The sequence below is a fragment of the Oncorhynchus mykiss genome, chromosome 29 (genome assembly GCF_057628025.1).
Source record: "Oncorhynchus mykiss isolate SJ-2025 chromosome 29, ASM5762802v1, whole genome shotgun sequence".
NCBI classification, from domain to species: Eukaryota; Metazoa; Chordata; class Actinopteri; order Salmoniformes; family Salmonidae; genus Oncorhynchus; species Oncorhynchus mykiss.
The window spans coordinates 43,451,770-43,467,802 of record NC_143050.1 but is presented as its reverse complement, the minus strand read 5'-3'; the positions used below and the strand labels follow the sequence as shown (position 1 = coordinate 43,467,802).

At 43.7% G+C, this 16,033-nt stretch overlaps 1 protein-coding gene across 22 annotated transcripts in view; it reads left to right on the top strand.

The window, feature by feature from the left end:
• Positions 1-16,033, top strand: part of LOC110509295 (ubiquitin carboxyl-terminal hydrolase 20) — a 45,310-nt gene that overhangs the window by 5,326 nt on the left and 23,951 nt on the right. For 13 of the 22 annotated variants that reach the window (XR_016493426.1, XR_005040379.2, XR_016493429.1 and 10 more), the window contains exons 9-16: positions 167-266; positions 884-1,388; positions 1,571-1,723; positions 1,876-1,988; positions 2,280-2,452; positions 3,133-3,227; positions 3,340-3,373; positions 3,481-3,526. Coding sequence is in view for 17 of the 22 variants with exons in the window: in XM_036967480.2 (XP_036823375.1) it covers positions 167-266; positions 884-1,388; positions 1,571-1,723; positions 1,876-1,988; positions 2,280-2,452; positions 3,133-3,227; positions 3,340-3,373; positions 3,481-3,526 (1,219 nt within the window). In the remaining 5 variants the exon portion in view is untranslated. The remainder of the gene's footprint in view (positions 1-166; positions 267-883; positions 1,389-1,570; positions 1,724-1,875; positions 1,989-2,279; positions 2,453-3,132; positions 3,228-3,339; positions 3,374-3,480; positions 3,527-16,033) is intronic. The other 9 variants (XR_016493428.1, XR_016493427.1, XM_090227277.1 and 6 more) reach the window with 1 other exon arrangement.

The following is a 16,033-nucleotide window of genomic DNA, read 5'->3' as shown; positions in this document are numbered from 1 at the left end:
CTCTGTTACAGTACTTATCTCTCTGAGAGTACCTCTCAGTGTGCACATTTTTGCAATAGATATTCATAAGATGATATCCAAGAATGCAGCAAGATACTGTCTGACTTATGTAATAGAAGAAAAAACAGACTTTCTCTTTCCTCTCTCTCTATTCTCTCTGCTCCAGGCCCAGTTACGTAGTCCCCACCAGTCTGTCCCAGGGCATCAAGCTGGTCAACCCCATGTTCCGTGGCTACGCCCAGCAGGTAGGGGCAAGCTCCCAGCAGGTAGGGAACAAAACAATGCCCCAACCCCTCTCTCTGACCACTGACCTAACCCATCTCTCCCTATGTCCTCTCTCATCCCCCCAAATCACCCCTGTTACCTCAAATTGTATTTCCCTTTGGGGACAATGAAATTGGATTGGTTGATTGATTGTTGTGTAGCTGATTGGCATCTTGAAGTGTGGTGCCAAGACGATGAAATGGTGTTCCCCCCAAATTATACCCTAGTCTCTATGTAGTGCACTACTTTTGACCAGGGCCATAGCAGTGCAGTATATAGGGAATAGGGTGCCATTTGGGATCCAGGTATTATTTAACTAACCCACAGTAACCAGATGAAATCCGTTCCTCAATGTTGGATTGATTGGGATGTTGGAATGGGATTGTGTGTATTTCACTTGTTTGGTTTTGTTTATGGAAAATCCATTTATCTCAATCTAAAATGGTGTTGAGTTAAGCCCGTGTGTGGTTACGCCTGTGTGTCTCAATGGCTGTCTCTGTCTGTCCCTAGGAGCTGCAGGGAACATTCATACAATACTGTCCTCACTATACACACACACACACACGTCTCAGTGTATAGGACTGCTCAGCACACTCTCCCTCTGTGTTTTCTGCTGTAGGACACCCAGGAGTTCCTGCGCTGTCTGATGGACCAGCTCCACGAGGAGCTCAAAGAGCCACTGGCAGAGTGTGGCGGGGGAGGGGAGGGGGATGAGAGGAGGGATGGGGGCGACCGCTCCCCCTCTGAGGACGAGTTCCTCTCCTGCGACTCAGGCGCCAGCAGCGACCGGGGGGAGGGAGGGGGACTGGGGGAGCCCGAGCTGCTCATTCAGGACGAGTATGGGGTGGGGCCGAGAGTTGGAGGAGGGGGGACAGGCACGGGCGGAGGGGTTGGCACAGGGGGGCCCATCTCAGAGAAAGAGAGGCTGAAGGAGAAAAGGGTGTTGGGCTCACCCCTCCACAGGGGCTCCCAGGAGATGGACGAGGACGCTGATGTGGATACGACAGTGGCCGAAGAGGGTGGTCTGGAGAGGGGAGCGGAGGAGGAGGAGGGGACCCCCCCTAGCCCTAGGCCACAGGGTCCGAGTCAGACACAGGGGCAGACGCAGAGCAACAGCACTCCAGGTACGGGCCTGGTAATGGTGGAAGTAGAACATCAAAAAATATATGGAAGTGTGTGCGCGAGCAACTATGTGGACGTGTGTGTATCTCTGTGTGTTTGTTTCTGTATGTGGAGAGACCTGTTGTAGTGATGTGTGAGTAATCTCTAAAAGTCCCCTCTTCCTCTCCTACCCAACTCTACCCAGAGCCAGACAATGAGGCATCGATGCAGAAGCGCCCCCAGTCTCGCCCCTGCAGCCCCGTCCGTACTGTCCAGGAACTGCACCCTAAACTCTCCCCCAGCCCCACTCGCTCCAGCCCCTTCCGCTCTGCAGGGCCCGAATACTCTTTTAAGAAAGGTATGGGGGTTCTGGACAATTCACATACACGTACAGAAACACATTCTGTCACGCAGTCTACCGACAGATACACACTGTCACGTACGCTCACTCTCTCACACACACACTCAACCCCCTCATACACAAACTATGTTTCCCATAATCCTCCACAGCCCAGCTGTTCCTGGGTGCCAAGAAGCAGAAGCAGTCTCACTACCGCAGCGTCATTTCAGACATCTTCGACGGCTCAATCCTCAGCCTGGTCCAGTGTCTGACTTGTGACAGGGTGAGCTGTGTGTGTCATGTGTCGTAGCGCAAGGGTGCGCCATTTACATAACTCAGCTCCACTTCTTCGATTGAAACCTCACAAAACTGTCACATGCATATTGAACGTTGACGTGTTGTAATTTGTAGACATTTCACCACATGTTCTTATGCCTAAACTTGATCGTACTTTATCCATGAATATGATGGATTCTGCTTGTTTGGATTATCATTTCAGATTGTTAAAACCATCTCTCGCTCGCTCTGGCTGTCCCCTCTCTTCTCCCTCCTCATCTCTCCTCTCCCCCTATAGGTGTCGACCACAGTGGAGACCTTCCAGGACCTGTCCCTGCCCATCCCAGGTAAGGAGGACCTGGCCAAGCTACACTCCTCCATCCACCAGAACCTCCCAGCCAAGACCGGGGTATCTCTGGACGTCTACGGCTCCCAGGGCTGGATCACCTACATCATGGACTCCATACGCAGGTGAGGGAGCTGGGGGGTAGGGGGATAGGGCTGGAGGGTTGGGCGTACTGGGGAAGGGGATAGACTGGGAGTGTGTGGTGTAGAACAGATATGATGGTCTGTCATGTAGAACAAGGAATCGTGTCAGCTCTATTCAATGAATTTTTATCTGCCACATCTGGATTATATTCACTTATTTTCCCGTGAGTGAACTTCTTGTTTGGATCGGTTAAAGAACAAGAACAACATACAACATAAACAGTTTACACAGTAGACCCACTAGGCACAAATAGGAATAGTCTGTCACCAGACACTTCCTTACAGCTTGGGGACGAGGATACACAAATAAACAGGACAATAACTTCATACACAACCGTGAGAGCGATAGAGCTGGACTTCCCCAGCAGAGTTGGGGGCCTCCGATCATGCAGACTCGCCGCCCGCATTGATAGCAGTAGTTCATAACATCATAAAGTTCACACAGCAGCATTATGGAGAATCGAGCCTCTGCCTCCCCTGCCGACTTGTAGTTGACTCTCAAAGAAGTAGCTAGTCAGCGCTGTCTTTCTCTGTCCGGCTGGCTATTCACAGTTCCAATGTCATCTATGTATTCGTCTTGTAACAAGTATGAAAGTATATGTAACAGCCACATTGTGCTTACTATGTATTCACCCCCTCCCATGTCTTCCCACCCTCTGCAGGTTTGTGGTGTCCTGTATCCCCAGCTGGTTTTGGGGTCCTATGGTCACACTGGAGGATTGCCTCGCCGCCTTCTTCGCCGCTGATGAGCTCAAAGGTAAACTAGTCACGATAAAGTTGTTGTCTAATATGCCTAGACTTCAGTTGTATGATCCATTCATAATCAGAACATGAAATAAATGGTCAGTCATTTCTTCATTGTTTTGCAGGGGACAACATGTACAGCTGTGAAAGGTGTAAAAAGTAAGTATTTGTGGAATTTGTTGATCATTTTAGCATTAGAAGATCAATATGTCTAGTTGGTAAAACAACACTACATACATTTGAATACTTTTTCACTTACCTTCCAGATTGAGAAATGGTGTAAAATATTGCAAAGTACTTCGGCTACCTGAGGTAACGGCTTCTATTATATCATACTTTGACATCCTGCATAGAAGATAAAACTACCTTATCAAAATGATTGAAGATGCCTAAGTTGTGACATTTCCTTGATTTTTTTAAATTATGAAACATTTTCTTTCAGGAAATCTATAGGGTCGTTCCACTTGATTTAAATCACACTCTGACCCCTTTTGATTTGAACAACACTTTCCATACATATTTGCCCATGGTAGAAGTGGTCAGAAAGTGACATTTTGGACCTGAATGCCCAAACACTCAGGGGATAGAGGTGCTCAAAGTTGACCCATTCTTCATACCCCAACATACCATAAGACATCCATGTCTTCATCACTGGAACATATTAATGATTGAATTTGATATTATTTAAAAGCTTACAAACAGGGTTGTCAAACTATTTGATAATTTCTTAAAATGTTTTTTAACCCTCAAGCTACTGAGATATTTTACATACATCAATTATCAACATTTTGATCCCAGAAGAAACTATTGAAAAAAAGCAACAATCAAAGCAAAATATCTGCCAATTTCTTATCAAAGCTGCATTAGACATGTAGTTTAATGTTGTCTAAAATAAGAAATAACCGAAATAGACTGTTATTTTTGTAAACTTACTTAATTTGCATTCCCTGTGGAACTGAAATATTCATTTTCCCTTTATATAATGTGCAGCTTTTTTCCAAAGTACAAACCACATTAGTGCTAAACAGCTAGTTTACCATAATTGGATTTTGGTATCATTTTAATTAGCGGAATCTTTAAGTAAATATTCATTTTGTCATATTTATGTGGTAAAAACGACTGCCATTTAATTTAAAGGGGCAGTACACCAAAATGTGAAATGTACTTAATTTTATTGACAAAAAGTGATTTATTCATCCATTGATCCTGAGAGACTTTGACCAAAAATGTGGCTTAGTTTTTATTTATTTATACAGTGGGGCAAAAAAGTATTTAGTCAGCCACCAATTGTGCAAGTTCTCCACTTAAAAGATGAGAGAGGCCTGTAATTTTCATCATAGGTACACTTCAACTATGACAGACAAAATGAGAAAAAAAATCCAGAAAATCACATTGTAGGATTTTTTATTAATTTATTTGCACATTATGGTGGAAAATAAGTATTTGGTCACCTATAAACAAGCAAGATTTCTGGCTCTCACAGACCTGTAACTTCTTCTTTAAGAGGCTCCTCTGTCCTCCACTCGTTACCTGTATTAATGGCACCTGTTTGAACTTGTTATCAGTATAAAAGACACCTGTCCACAACCTCAAACAGTCACACTCCAAACTCCACTATGGCCAAGACCAAAGAGCTGTCAAAGGACACCAGAAACAAAATTGTAGACCTGCACCAGGCTGGGAAGACTGAATCTGCAATAGGTAAGCAGCTTGGTTTGAAGAAATCAACTGTGGGAGCAATTATTAGGAAGTGGAAGACAAATCACATCAAATCAAATTTTATTTGTCACATACACATGGTTAGCAGATGTTAATGCGAGTGTAGCGAAATGCTTGTGCTTCTAGTTCCGACAATGCAGTAATAATCAACAAGTAATCTAGCTAACAATTCCAAAACTACTACCTTATAGACACAAGTGTAAGGGGATAAAGAATATGTACATAAAGATATATGAATGAGTGATGGTACAGAGCGGCATAGGCAAGATACAGTAGATGGTATTGAGTGCAGTATATACATATGAGATGAGTATGTAAACAAAGTGGCATAGTTAAAGTGGCTAGTGATACATGTATTACATAAAGATGCAGTAGATGATATAGAGTACAGTATATACATATGAGATGAATAATGTAGGGTATGTAAACATTATATTAGGTAGCATTGTTTAAAGTGGCTAGTGATATATTTTACATCATTTCCCATCAATTCCCATTATTAAAGTGGCTGGAGTTGAGTCAGTGTGTTGGCAGCAGCCACTCAATGTTAGTGGTGGCTGTTTAACAGTCTGATGGCCTTGAGATAGAAGCTGTTTTTCAGTCTCGCGGTCCCTGCTTTGATGCACCTGTACTGACCTCGCCTTCTGGATGATAGCGGGGTGAACAGGCAGTGGCTCGGGTGGTTGTTGTCCTTGATGATCTTTGTGGCCTTCCTGTGACATCGGGTGGTGTAGGTGTCCTGGAGGGCAGGTAGTTTGCCCCCGGTGATGCGTTGTGCAGACCTCACTACCCTCTGGAGAGCCTTACGGTTGTGGACGGAGCAGTTGCCGTACCAGGCGGTGATACAGCCCGACAGGATGCTCTCGATTGTGCATCTGTAGAAGTTTGTGAGTGCTTTTGGTGACAAGCCGAATTTCTTCAGCCTCCTGAGGTTGAAGAGGCGCGGCTGCGCCTTCTTCACGATGCTGTCTGTGTGGGTGGACCAATTCAGTTTGTCTGTGATGTGTACGCCGAGGAACTTAAAACTTACTACCCTCTCCACTACTGTTCCATCAATGTGGATAGGGGGGTGTTCCCTCTGCTGTTTCCTGAAGTCCACAATCATCTCCTTAGTTTTGTTGACGTTGAGTGTGAGGTTATTTTCCTGACACCACACTCCGAGGGCCCTCACCTCCTCCCTGTAGTCCGTCTCGTCGTTGTTGGTAATCAATCCTACCACTGTTGTGTCGTCCGCAAACTTGATGATTGAGTTGGAGGCATGCGTGGCCATGCAGTCGTGGGTGAACAGGGAGTACAGGAGAGGGCTCAGAATGCACCCTTGTGGGGCCCCAGTGTTGAGGATCAGCGGGGTGGAAATGTTGTTGCCTACCCTCACCACCTGGGGGCGGCCCGTCAGGAAGTCCAGTACCCAGTTGCACAGGGCGGGGTCGAGACCCAGGGTCTCGAGCTTGATGACGAGCTTGGAGGGCACTATGGTGTTAAATGCCGAGCTGTAGTCGATGAACAGCATTCTCACATAGGTATTCCTCTTGTCCAGATGGGTTAGGGCAGTTTGCAGTGTGGTTGAGATTGCATCGTCTGTGGACCTATTTGGGCAGTAAGCAAATTGAAGTGGGTCTAGGGTGTCAGGTAGGGTGGAGGTGATATGGTCCTTGACTAGTCTCTCAAAGCACTTCATGATGACGGAAGTGAGTGCTACGGGGCGGTAGTCGTTTAGCTCAGTTACCTTAGCTTTCTTGGGAACAGGAACAATGGTGACCCTCTTGAAGCATGTGGGAACAACAGACTGGGATAGGGATTGATTGAATATGTCCGTAAACACACCAGCCAGCTGGTCTGCGCATGCTCTGAGGGCGCGGCTGGGGATGCCGTCTGGGCCTGCAGCCTTGCGAGGGTTGACACGTTTAAATGTTTTCCTCACGTCGGCTGCAGTGAAGGAGAGTCCGCATGTTTTAGTTGCGGGCCGTGTCAGTGGCACTGTATTGTCCTCAAAGCGGGCAAAAAAGTTATTTAGTCTGCCTGGCAGTAAGACATCCTGGTCCGTGACGGGGCCGGTTTTCTTTTTGGAATCCGTGATTGACTGTAGACCCTGCCACATGCCTCTTGTGTCTGAGCCGTTAAATTGAGATTCTACTTTGTCTCTGTACTGACGCTTAGCTTGTTTGATTGCCTTGCGGAGGGAATAGTTACACTGTTTGTATTCTGTCATGTTTCCGGTCACCTTGCCCTGATTAAAAGCAGTGGTTCGGGCTTTCAGTTTCTTGCGAATGCTGCCATCAATCCACGGTTTCTGGTTTGGGAATGTTTTAATCGTTGCTATGGGAACGACATCTTCAACGCACGTTCTAATGAACTCGCTCACCGAATCAGCGTATTCGTCAATGTTGTTGTCTGACGCAATACGAAACATATCCCAGTCCACGTGATGGAAGCAGTCTTGGAGTGTGGAGTCAGATTGGTCGGACCAGCGTTGAACAGACCTCAGCGCGGGAGCTTCTTGTTTTAGTGTCTGTCTGTAGGCAGGGATCAACAAAATGGAGTCGTGGTCAGCTTTTCCCGAAAGGAGGGCAGGGCAGGGCCTTATATGCGTCGCGGAAGTTAGAATAGCAGTGATCCAAGGTTTTTCCAGCCCTGGTTGCGCAATCGATATGCTGATAAAATTTAGGGAGTCTTGTTTTCAGATTAGCCTTGTTAAAATCCCCAGCTACAATGAATGCAGCCTCCGGATAAATGGATTCCAGTTTGCACAGAGTCAAATAAAGTTCGTTCAGAGCCATCGATGTGTCTGCTTGGGGGGGAATATATACGGCTGTGATTATAATCAAAGAGAATTCCCTTGGTAGATAATGCGGTCGACATTTGATTGTGAGGAATTCTAAATCAGGTGAACAGAAGGACTTGAGTACCTGTATGTTGTTATGATCACACCACGTCACGTTAACCATGAAGCATACGCCCCCGCCCCTCTTCTTACCAGAAAGATGTTTGTTTCTGTCTGCGCGATGCGTGGAGAAACCAGCTGGCTGCACCGACTCCGATAGCATCTCTCCAGTGAGCCATGTTTCCGTGAAGCAAAGAACGTTACATTCTCTGATGTCCCTCTGGAATGCTACCCTTGCTCGGATTTCATCAACCTTGTTGTCAAGAGACTGGACATTGGCGAGAAGAATGCTAGGGAGTGGTGCACGATGTGCCCGTCTCCGGAGTCTGACCAGAAGAACGCTCCGTTTCCCCCTTTTACGAAGTCGTTTTTTTGGGTCGCCGGCTGGGATCCATTCCGTAGTCCTGGGTGAAAGGCAGAACACAGGATCCGCTTCGGGAAAGTCATATTCTTGGTCGTACTGATGGTGAGTTGACGCTGCTCTTATGTTCAGTAGTTCTTCTCGACTGTATGTAATGAAACCTAAGATGACCTGGGGTACCAATGTAAGAAATAACACGTAAAAAAACAAAAAACTGCATAGTTTCCTAGGAACGCGAAGCGAGGCGGCCATCTCTGTCGGCGCCGGAAGTACATACAAGACCACTGATAATCTCCCTCGATCTGGGGCTCCATGCAAGATCTCACCCCGTGGGGTCAAAATGATCACAAGAACGGTGAGCAAAAATCCTAGAACCACACGGGGGGACCTAGTGAATGACCTGCAGAGAGCTGGGACCAAAGTAACAAAGCCTACCATCAGTAACACACTACGCCGCCTGGGACTCAAATCCTGCAGTGCCAGACGTGTCCCCCTGCTTAAGCCAGTACATGTCCAGGCCCGTCTGAAGTTTGCTAGAGAGCATTTGGATGATCCAGAAGAAGATTGGGAGAATGTCATATGGTCAGATGAAACCAAAATATAACTTTTTGGTAAAAACTCCACTCGTTGTGTTTGGAGGACAAAGAATGCTGAGTTGCATCCAAAGAACACCATACCTACTGTGAAGCATGGGGGTGGAAACCTCATGCTTTGGGGCTGTTTTTCTGCAAAGGGACCAGGACGACTGATCCGTTTTTGAGTGAAAACCTCCTTCCATCAGCAAGGGCATTGAAGATGAAACATGGCTGGGTCTTTCAGCATGACAATGATCCCAAACGCAACGAAGGAGTGGCTTCGTAAGAAGCATTTCAAGGTCCTGGAGTGGCCTAGCCAGTCTCCAGATCTCTACCCCATAGAAAATCTTTGGAGTGAGTTGAAAGTCCGTGTTGCCCAGCAACAGCCCTAAAACATCACTGCTCTAGAGGAGATCTGCATGGAGGAATGGGCCAAAATACCAGCAACAGTGTGTGAAAACCTTGTGAAGACTTACAGAAAAAGTATTGAGATAAAACTTTTGTTATTGACCAAATACTTATTTTCTTATTTGGAAATAAGTTCATTAAAAATCCTACAATGTGATTTTCTGGATTTTTTTCCCTCGTTTTGTCTGTCATAGTTGAAGTGTACCTATGATGATAATTACAGGCCTCATCTTTTTAAGTGGGAGAACTTGCACACTTGGTGGCTGACTAAATACTTTTTTGCCCCACTGTATACCCCACAGTCAGCATTAGCATCGCTGTTAATGAAAAATTGGGAGTGGCAGGCAGTGTTGCCAACTAATTTTCAGGGGAAGTTGCTTGAGGAAATGTTGCTAAATGACATTGTGATGTAATTGCGTGATGACGTCATTACGTAATAACGTAAAACTGCGTCATTACGTAGAATACACAATGACGTTGATCAAATTGACTTGCCATCTCGTTGAAAAATATGATTTGACATTTGTTAGTTTAGATTGCTTTGTTTATTATCACATTTTTATTTGGAAAAAATAATATAAATTCAACACATTTTATATGATCAGATTTTTAAAAAAATACAACACATTGAATTATTGAACAATTACACATTATTGAACAATTGCATTTTATTTATTTTCTTTTTAACCTTCACATTCTGAACAATTATAGTTTTAAGCAGTGTATTCTTACGGCTGAAATCCGGTTAACGGGATCGATATGACAACAGCCAGTGAAAGTGCAGGGCGCCAAATACAAACAACAGAAATCTCATAATTAAAATTCCTCAAACATACAAATATTATACACCATTTTAAAGGTTAACTTGTTGTTAATCCCACCACAGTATCCGATTTCAAAAAGGCCATTTTTCCAGCCAAAGAGAGGAGTCACACAAAGCAGAAATAGAGATAAAATTCATCACTAACCTTTGATGATCTTCATCAGAAGACACTCATAGGACTGTTACACAATACATTTATGTTTTGTTCGATAAAGTTCATATCCAAAAATCTCAGTTTACATTGGCGCGTTATGTTCAGTAATGTTTTTCTTCCAAAACATCCGGTGATTTTGCAGAGAGCCACATCAATATACAGAAATACTCATAATAAACATTGAGTAAAGATACAAGTGTTATGCATGGAATAATAGATAAACTTCTCCTTAATGCAACCGCAGTGTCAGATTTAAAAAAAGCTTTACTGAAAAAGCACACCATGCAATAATCTGAGTACAGCGCTCAGGCACCAAAACAAGCCATACAGATTCCCTCCATGTTGGGGAGTCAATAGAAGTCAGAAATAGCATTATAAATACTTACCTTTGATTATCTTCATCAGAATGCACTCCCAGGAATATCAGTTCCACAATAAATGTTTGTTTTGTTCGATAAAGTCCATCATTTATGTCCAAATACCTCCTTTTTGTTCGCACTTTTAGTTCACAAATCCAAAATCATGAGGCACGAGCACTAGGTCCAGACGAAAAGTCAAAAAGTTCCGTTACAGTTCATAGAAACATGTCAAACGATGTATAGAATCAATCTTTAGGATGTTTTTAACATAAATCTTCAATGATGTTCCAACCGGACAATTCGTTTGTCTTTAGAAATGCAATGGAACGCAGGTCGCTCTCATGGCCATGTGCGTGATCAGCTCATGGCCTTCAGCCAGACACCTGATTGAAACAGCTCTCATTCACTCCCCCTTCACAGTAGAAGCCTGAAATGAGGTTCTAAAGACTGTTGACATCTAGTGGAAGCCCTAGGAAGTGCAATTTGACCAAATTTACACTGTGTCTTCGATAGGCAAAGAGTTGAAAAACTACAAACCTCAGATTTCCCACTTCCTGGTTGGATTTTTTTCTCAGGTTTTGCCTGCCATATGAGTTCTGTTATAGACATCATTCAAACAGTTTTAGAAACTTCAGAGTGTTTTCTATCCAAATATACTAATAATATGCATATCTTAGCTTCTGGGCCTGAGTATCAGGCAGTTTACTCTGGGCACCTTATTCATCCAAGCTACTCAATACTGCCCTCCAGCCATAAGAAGTTATTAACATAATACCGAACTGACCAACAATTATAGGTACAAGCTAATAACAAGGTATATATGCTATCTTATTGAACAAGCAGCTCAACTCAAATACTGATGTGTGCACTAGGCATCTCTCTCCAGCTCTCTCCAGGTTGTTGTGCTGCTTGGCTGGCTAGCTGCTCAATGGTTTCCTCCAGATATTGCCACTGTTCTCGCTCACACTGCAGTGCACACTGCCACCATCAGCTGTGTGTCTCCACCAGTTCCAGAAAGTCCACTCCTTGCATACGTAATGTAAACATGATGAATCTTAGATTGGCAAGGAAATCCACTTCATCTTCACTGTCCAACTGCATTGTCACGGGGCTGGAACCAGCAGTAGAGGATGGAGTGGCCTTAAAGTGTACGCTGCTGTGGTGCCAAACTGCTGCAGAACTTCACTTGATAGTTGTTGGTAACAGGTATCACCAGGCAGCTTCAGTCCATACCGTACAAGGAGTATGGAGTTGAGAGTGTGCAGTGACATTCTATTTCTTAACTTTGACTTGAACACAATCATTTGGCTGAACAGCCGTTCAACCTCCGCATTTGAGTGTGGCAAGGAGAGGGCAGCGAGCTCAGCTTTGCAAGGTTCTTCAAATGGATTTGACACGGAAGAGTCCGTGTAGTTATTCACTTCACTTCAAAACTCGACTTTATTTTCAGTTGAGTCCCACCTAAACAGATGGATGTTTTTCCATTGGGAAACAATTTGATCAATTGTTTGAGGCGTTTAGCGTTTCCTTAACACTGAACAAGGCCATGTTTCGCAAGGCTTCCAGGTTGTCTGGTAGCCTTGAGTTTGCAGCTCTTTGCTTAAAGCAACAATGTAGTTGATGCACTGTCTCCATATGACCTTTTTGTCCTCAGTTGGTACAACGTGCTCTCGAAAAGGTACCCAAGGAATAGTGATGGACTGAGATGTCAATCAATGGCATCATTCAGGACATCAATTTTTGCCATAGGGTTGAATTATCTGCTGCAAATTGATATTAAGAGGTATACCAGATTGTCCAAAAGCTTGACAGGATCTGTTTGCTCTACCTCAAATGACTTCACTGCAACTTGTACGTCGGACAGGATTGATTTCAAGAATGTCAGGTAGACATAGTTGGTCTTGCCCATGGACATGGTGTGGAGCACATCCACCATATAGCAATGCTCACTGGCCTTGGTCAACTCAAATTGGAGTTTCAGTTCTTCCCGCAGGCTCAATCGATAGCCAACGCGTGGCACACACTTTGGTGATCTGCAGGGTTTTCTGGACACAATTAATTGTGGCATACACTGCTTTGTACGCCTCGTGCCATTTTGGGGAAATCAAAAACCAGTTGTAGGTTTCCATGATTAAGTACTCAACACTCCTCGGGATGGTTTCTGTGGATGCTGCACTGACAGCCAATTGTACAGATTGGCACACACAGGGGAAATTTGGGCAATGCACATTTTTCCTTTCAAATCTTGTGCACCCAAGTCATCACGGACGCATTATCAGTGCCAATACCCTGAAGATTCTATTTTTTAAGGTTATACTTCTCAAGAAACTTAACTACCGCCTTTGCTATTGATCTGGCATCGCCCCCCTCCAATTTAATCAGCCCGAGAAATGTGGACACAACAGTTCTTTTTTAGAACTGAAATACCGAATCACCACACCCAGGTATTTCAAGACACTGACATCAGTGGACTCATCCAGCCAGTACTCCCCTAATAATTTCTGTGCATTTGGAAGTTTGTTGCTTCCACAGAATCTGAAAAGGCAGCTTTGCAAGCCTAAACGGTCGCATGCTAGTAGCAAACAATGCTCCGCAATGGCCATTGCCATAGTACTTCTGCGCTTTTGCAGTTATCCACTTTCTTAACCTGTCTAGAAACCCTGTTCCGCTAGCGGAACCCCCCCCCTCCCGCAACAGCCAGTGAAAGTGCAGGGCCCCAAATTCAAATCAACAAAAATCTCATCATTAAAATTCCTCAAGCATACAAGTATTTTACACCATTTTAATGATACAATTCTCGTTAATCCAGCCACAGTGTCTGATTTCCAAAAGGATTTACAGTCGAAAGCACCACAAACGATTATGTTAGGTCACCACCAAGCCACAGAAAAACACAGCCACCATTTTAAAGATAAACTTGTTGTTAATCCCACCACAGTATCCAATTTCAAAAAGGCCATTTTTCCAGCCAAAGAGAGGAGTCACAAAAAGTAGAAATAGAGATAAAATTCATCACTAACCTTTGATGATCTTCATCAGAAGACACTCATAGGACTTCATGTTACACAATACATGTATGTTTTGTTCGATAAAGTTCATATTTATATAAAAAAATCTGAGTTTACATAGGCATGTTACGTTCAGTAGTTCTAAAACATGCGGTGATTGTGCAGAGAGCCACATCAAATTACAGAAATACTCATAATAAACATTGATAAAGATATGACTATTATACATGGAATTTTAGATAAACTTCTCCTTAATGCAACCGCTGTGTCAGATTTCAAAAAAACTTTACGGAGAAAGCAAACCATGCAGTAATCTGAGTACAGATTTTAGACAACAAAGCAGCCAAAAAAGATACCCGCCATATTGGGTAGTCAACATTACTCAGAAATAGCATTTTAAATATTCACTTACCTTTGATGATCTTCGTCAGAATGCACTCCCAGTTCCACCATAAATGTTTGATTTGTTCGATATTGTCCATCAGTTATGTCCAAATATCTTCTTTTGTTAGGGCGTTTGGTAAACAAATCCAAAAGCGCGTTCAGGTCACACCGAACGTCGGACAAAAAGTTCAAAAAGTTCCGTTACAGCTAGTAAAAACATGCCAAACTAAGTATGAAATCAATCTTTAGGATGTTTTTAACATAAAACTTCATTAATGTTCCAACCGGACGATTCCTTTGTCTGTACAAATTAAGCGGAACCTTTCACGTGAGCACGCCAGACCGAGGCTGTGGCACTCTGCCAGACCACTCACTCAAAGCGCTCTTATGAGCCCCTCCTTTAGAGTAGAATCCTCAAAACAGTTTGTAAATACTGTTGACATCTAGTGGAAGCCTTGGGAAGTGAAACATAACCAATATCCCACTGTATCTTCAATGGGGGCTGAGTTGAAAAACTACAATCCTCAGATTTCCCACATCCTGGTTGGATTTTTTTCTCAGGTTTTTGCCTGCCATATGAGTTCTGTTATACTCACAGACATCATTCAAACAGTTTTAGAAACTTCAGATTGTTTCCTATCCAAATGTACTAATTATGCATATTTGAGCTTTTACGGCTGAATAGCAGACAGCTTAATTTGGGCACGTTTTTCATCCAAGCTACCCAATACTGCCCCCTACCCCAAAGAAGTTAACCACCTGTGGTAATGTAGACTGTGTTGTGGGGTTGTATGGTTTTGATTTATTTATATACTTTGCTGTTTTTTGATGTCATACATTTTTGCAAGCATATCTAATTTGCAGTACGCACATTATGCCCAACAATCATCCCCAATTACTGGCTTCAGCCACCCTTTAAATTCAGGTACAGACTCCCACTCTTTTCTGTACTTCTGGCTGTAAAATTATTATTATTATTTTTTTGAATTTTACCCCTTTTTCTCCCCAATTTCGTGGTATCCAATTGTTGTAGTATCTTGTCTCATTGCTACAACTCCCGTACGGGCTCGGGAGAGACGAAGGCTGAATGTCATGCGTCCTCCGATACACAACCCAACCAGCCGTACTGCTTCTTAACACAGCACGCATCCAACCCGGAGGCTACGGTTACGACAGAGCCTGGGCGCGAACCCAGGGACTCTGATGGCACAGCTGGCGCTGCAGTACAGCGCCCTTAACCACTGCGCCACCCGGGAGGTCCTGGCTGTACAATCTTGATTGAGACATGTTGATTGATGTTGTAAGTTCTGTTCAAGATCAAACATTCGTGACCAACTATATTCATTGGGTTTGTCTCGTCGAATGCATACTGCTTCTAGAGTCAGCCAACAGTGCAATTTGCTGAAATTGCGGCAGGCCTGCTGCTGCCTGTGAACGAGCTGAGCGCCTGCTGCTGACGTCACTCACAATGCTCTTTTGCAGCCAGACACGTGTGTTGTGACTGAGTGTGTGACAGAGAAAATCGTTGTTGTGTCCTTTAGAGGGAAAATGTGTGCATTTTAGCATTTGTGTCACTTTTTCAAAAGTTGCTAAAAGTTCCAAATACAATTTTTAAAGTAGCTAGGTGCTGTTTGAAAAAAAAAAATTGCCAGGGTAGTCTGAAAAGTTGCTTAATCTAGCAACAAAATTGCAGTGGTGGCAGGGCCTATGGCAGGATGCTTCAAAAAGCCAGAATCCTCAGTCACTTCAAACCAAATGTAATAGCACCCAAAATATCATACGTTGCACATATATTATAGGATTTTTCTTCTATATGTATACATGGATGGTAGCTGGTTTCTGTATTACAGTTCTACTAATAATTCATACCACTGACTGACTTGTCAGCTGTTTTGACTGCAACTAAGCATATACAGTGCATTCGGAAAGTATTCAGACCCCATGACTTTTCCCACATTTTTTTACGTTACAGCCTTATTCTAAAATTGATTAAATAGTTTTCCCCCTCATCAATCTACACACAATACCCCATAATGACAAAGCAAAAACCAGTTTGATAATAAATTAAATCACATTTACATAAGTATTCAGACCCTTTACTCAGTACTTTGTTGAAGCACCTTTGGCAGCGATTACAGCCTTGAGTC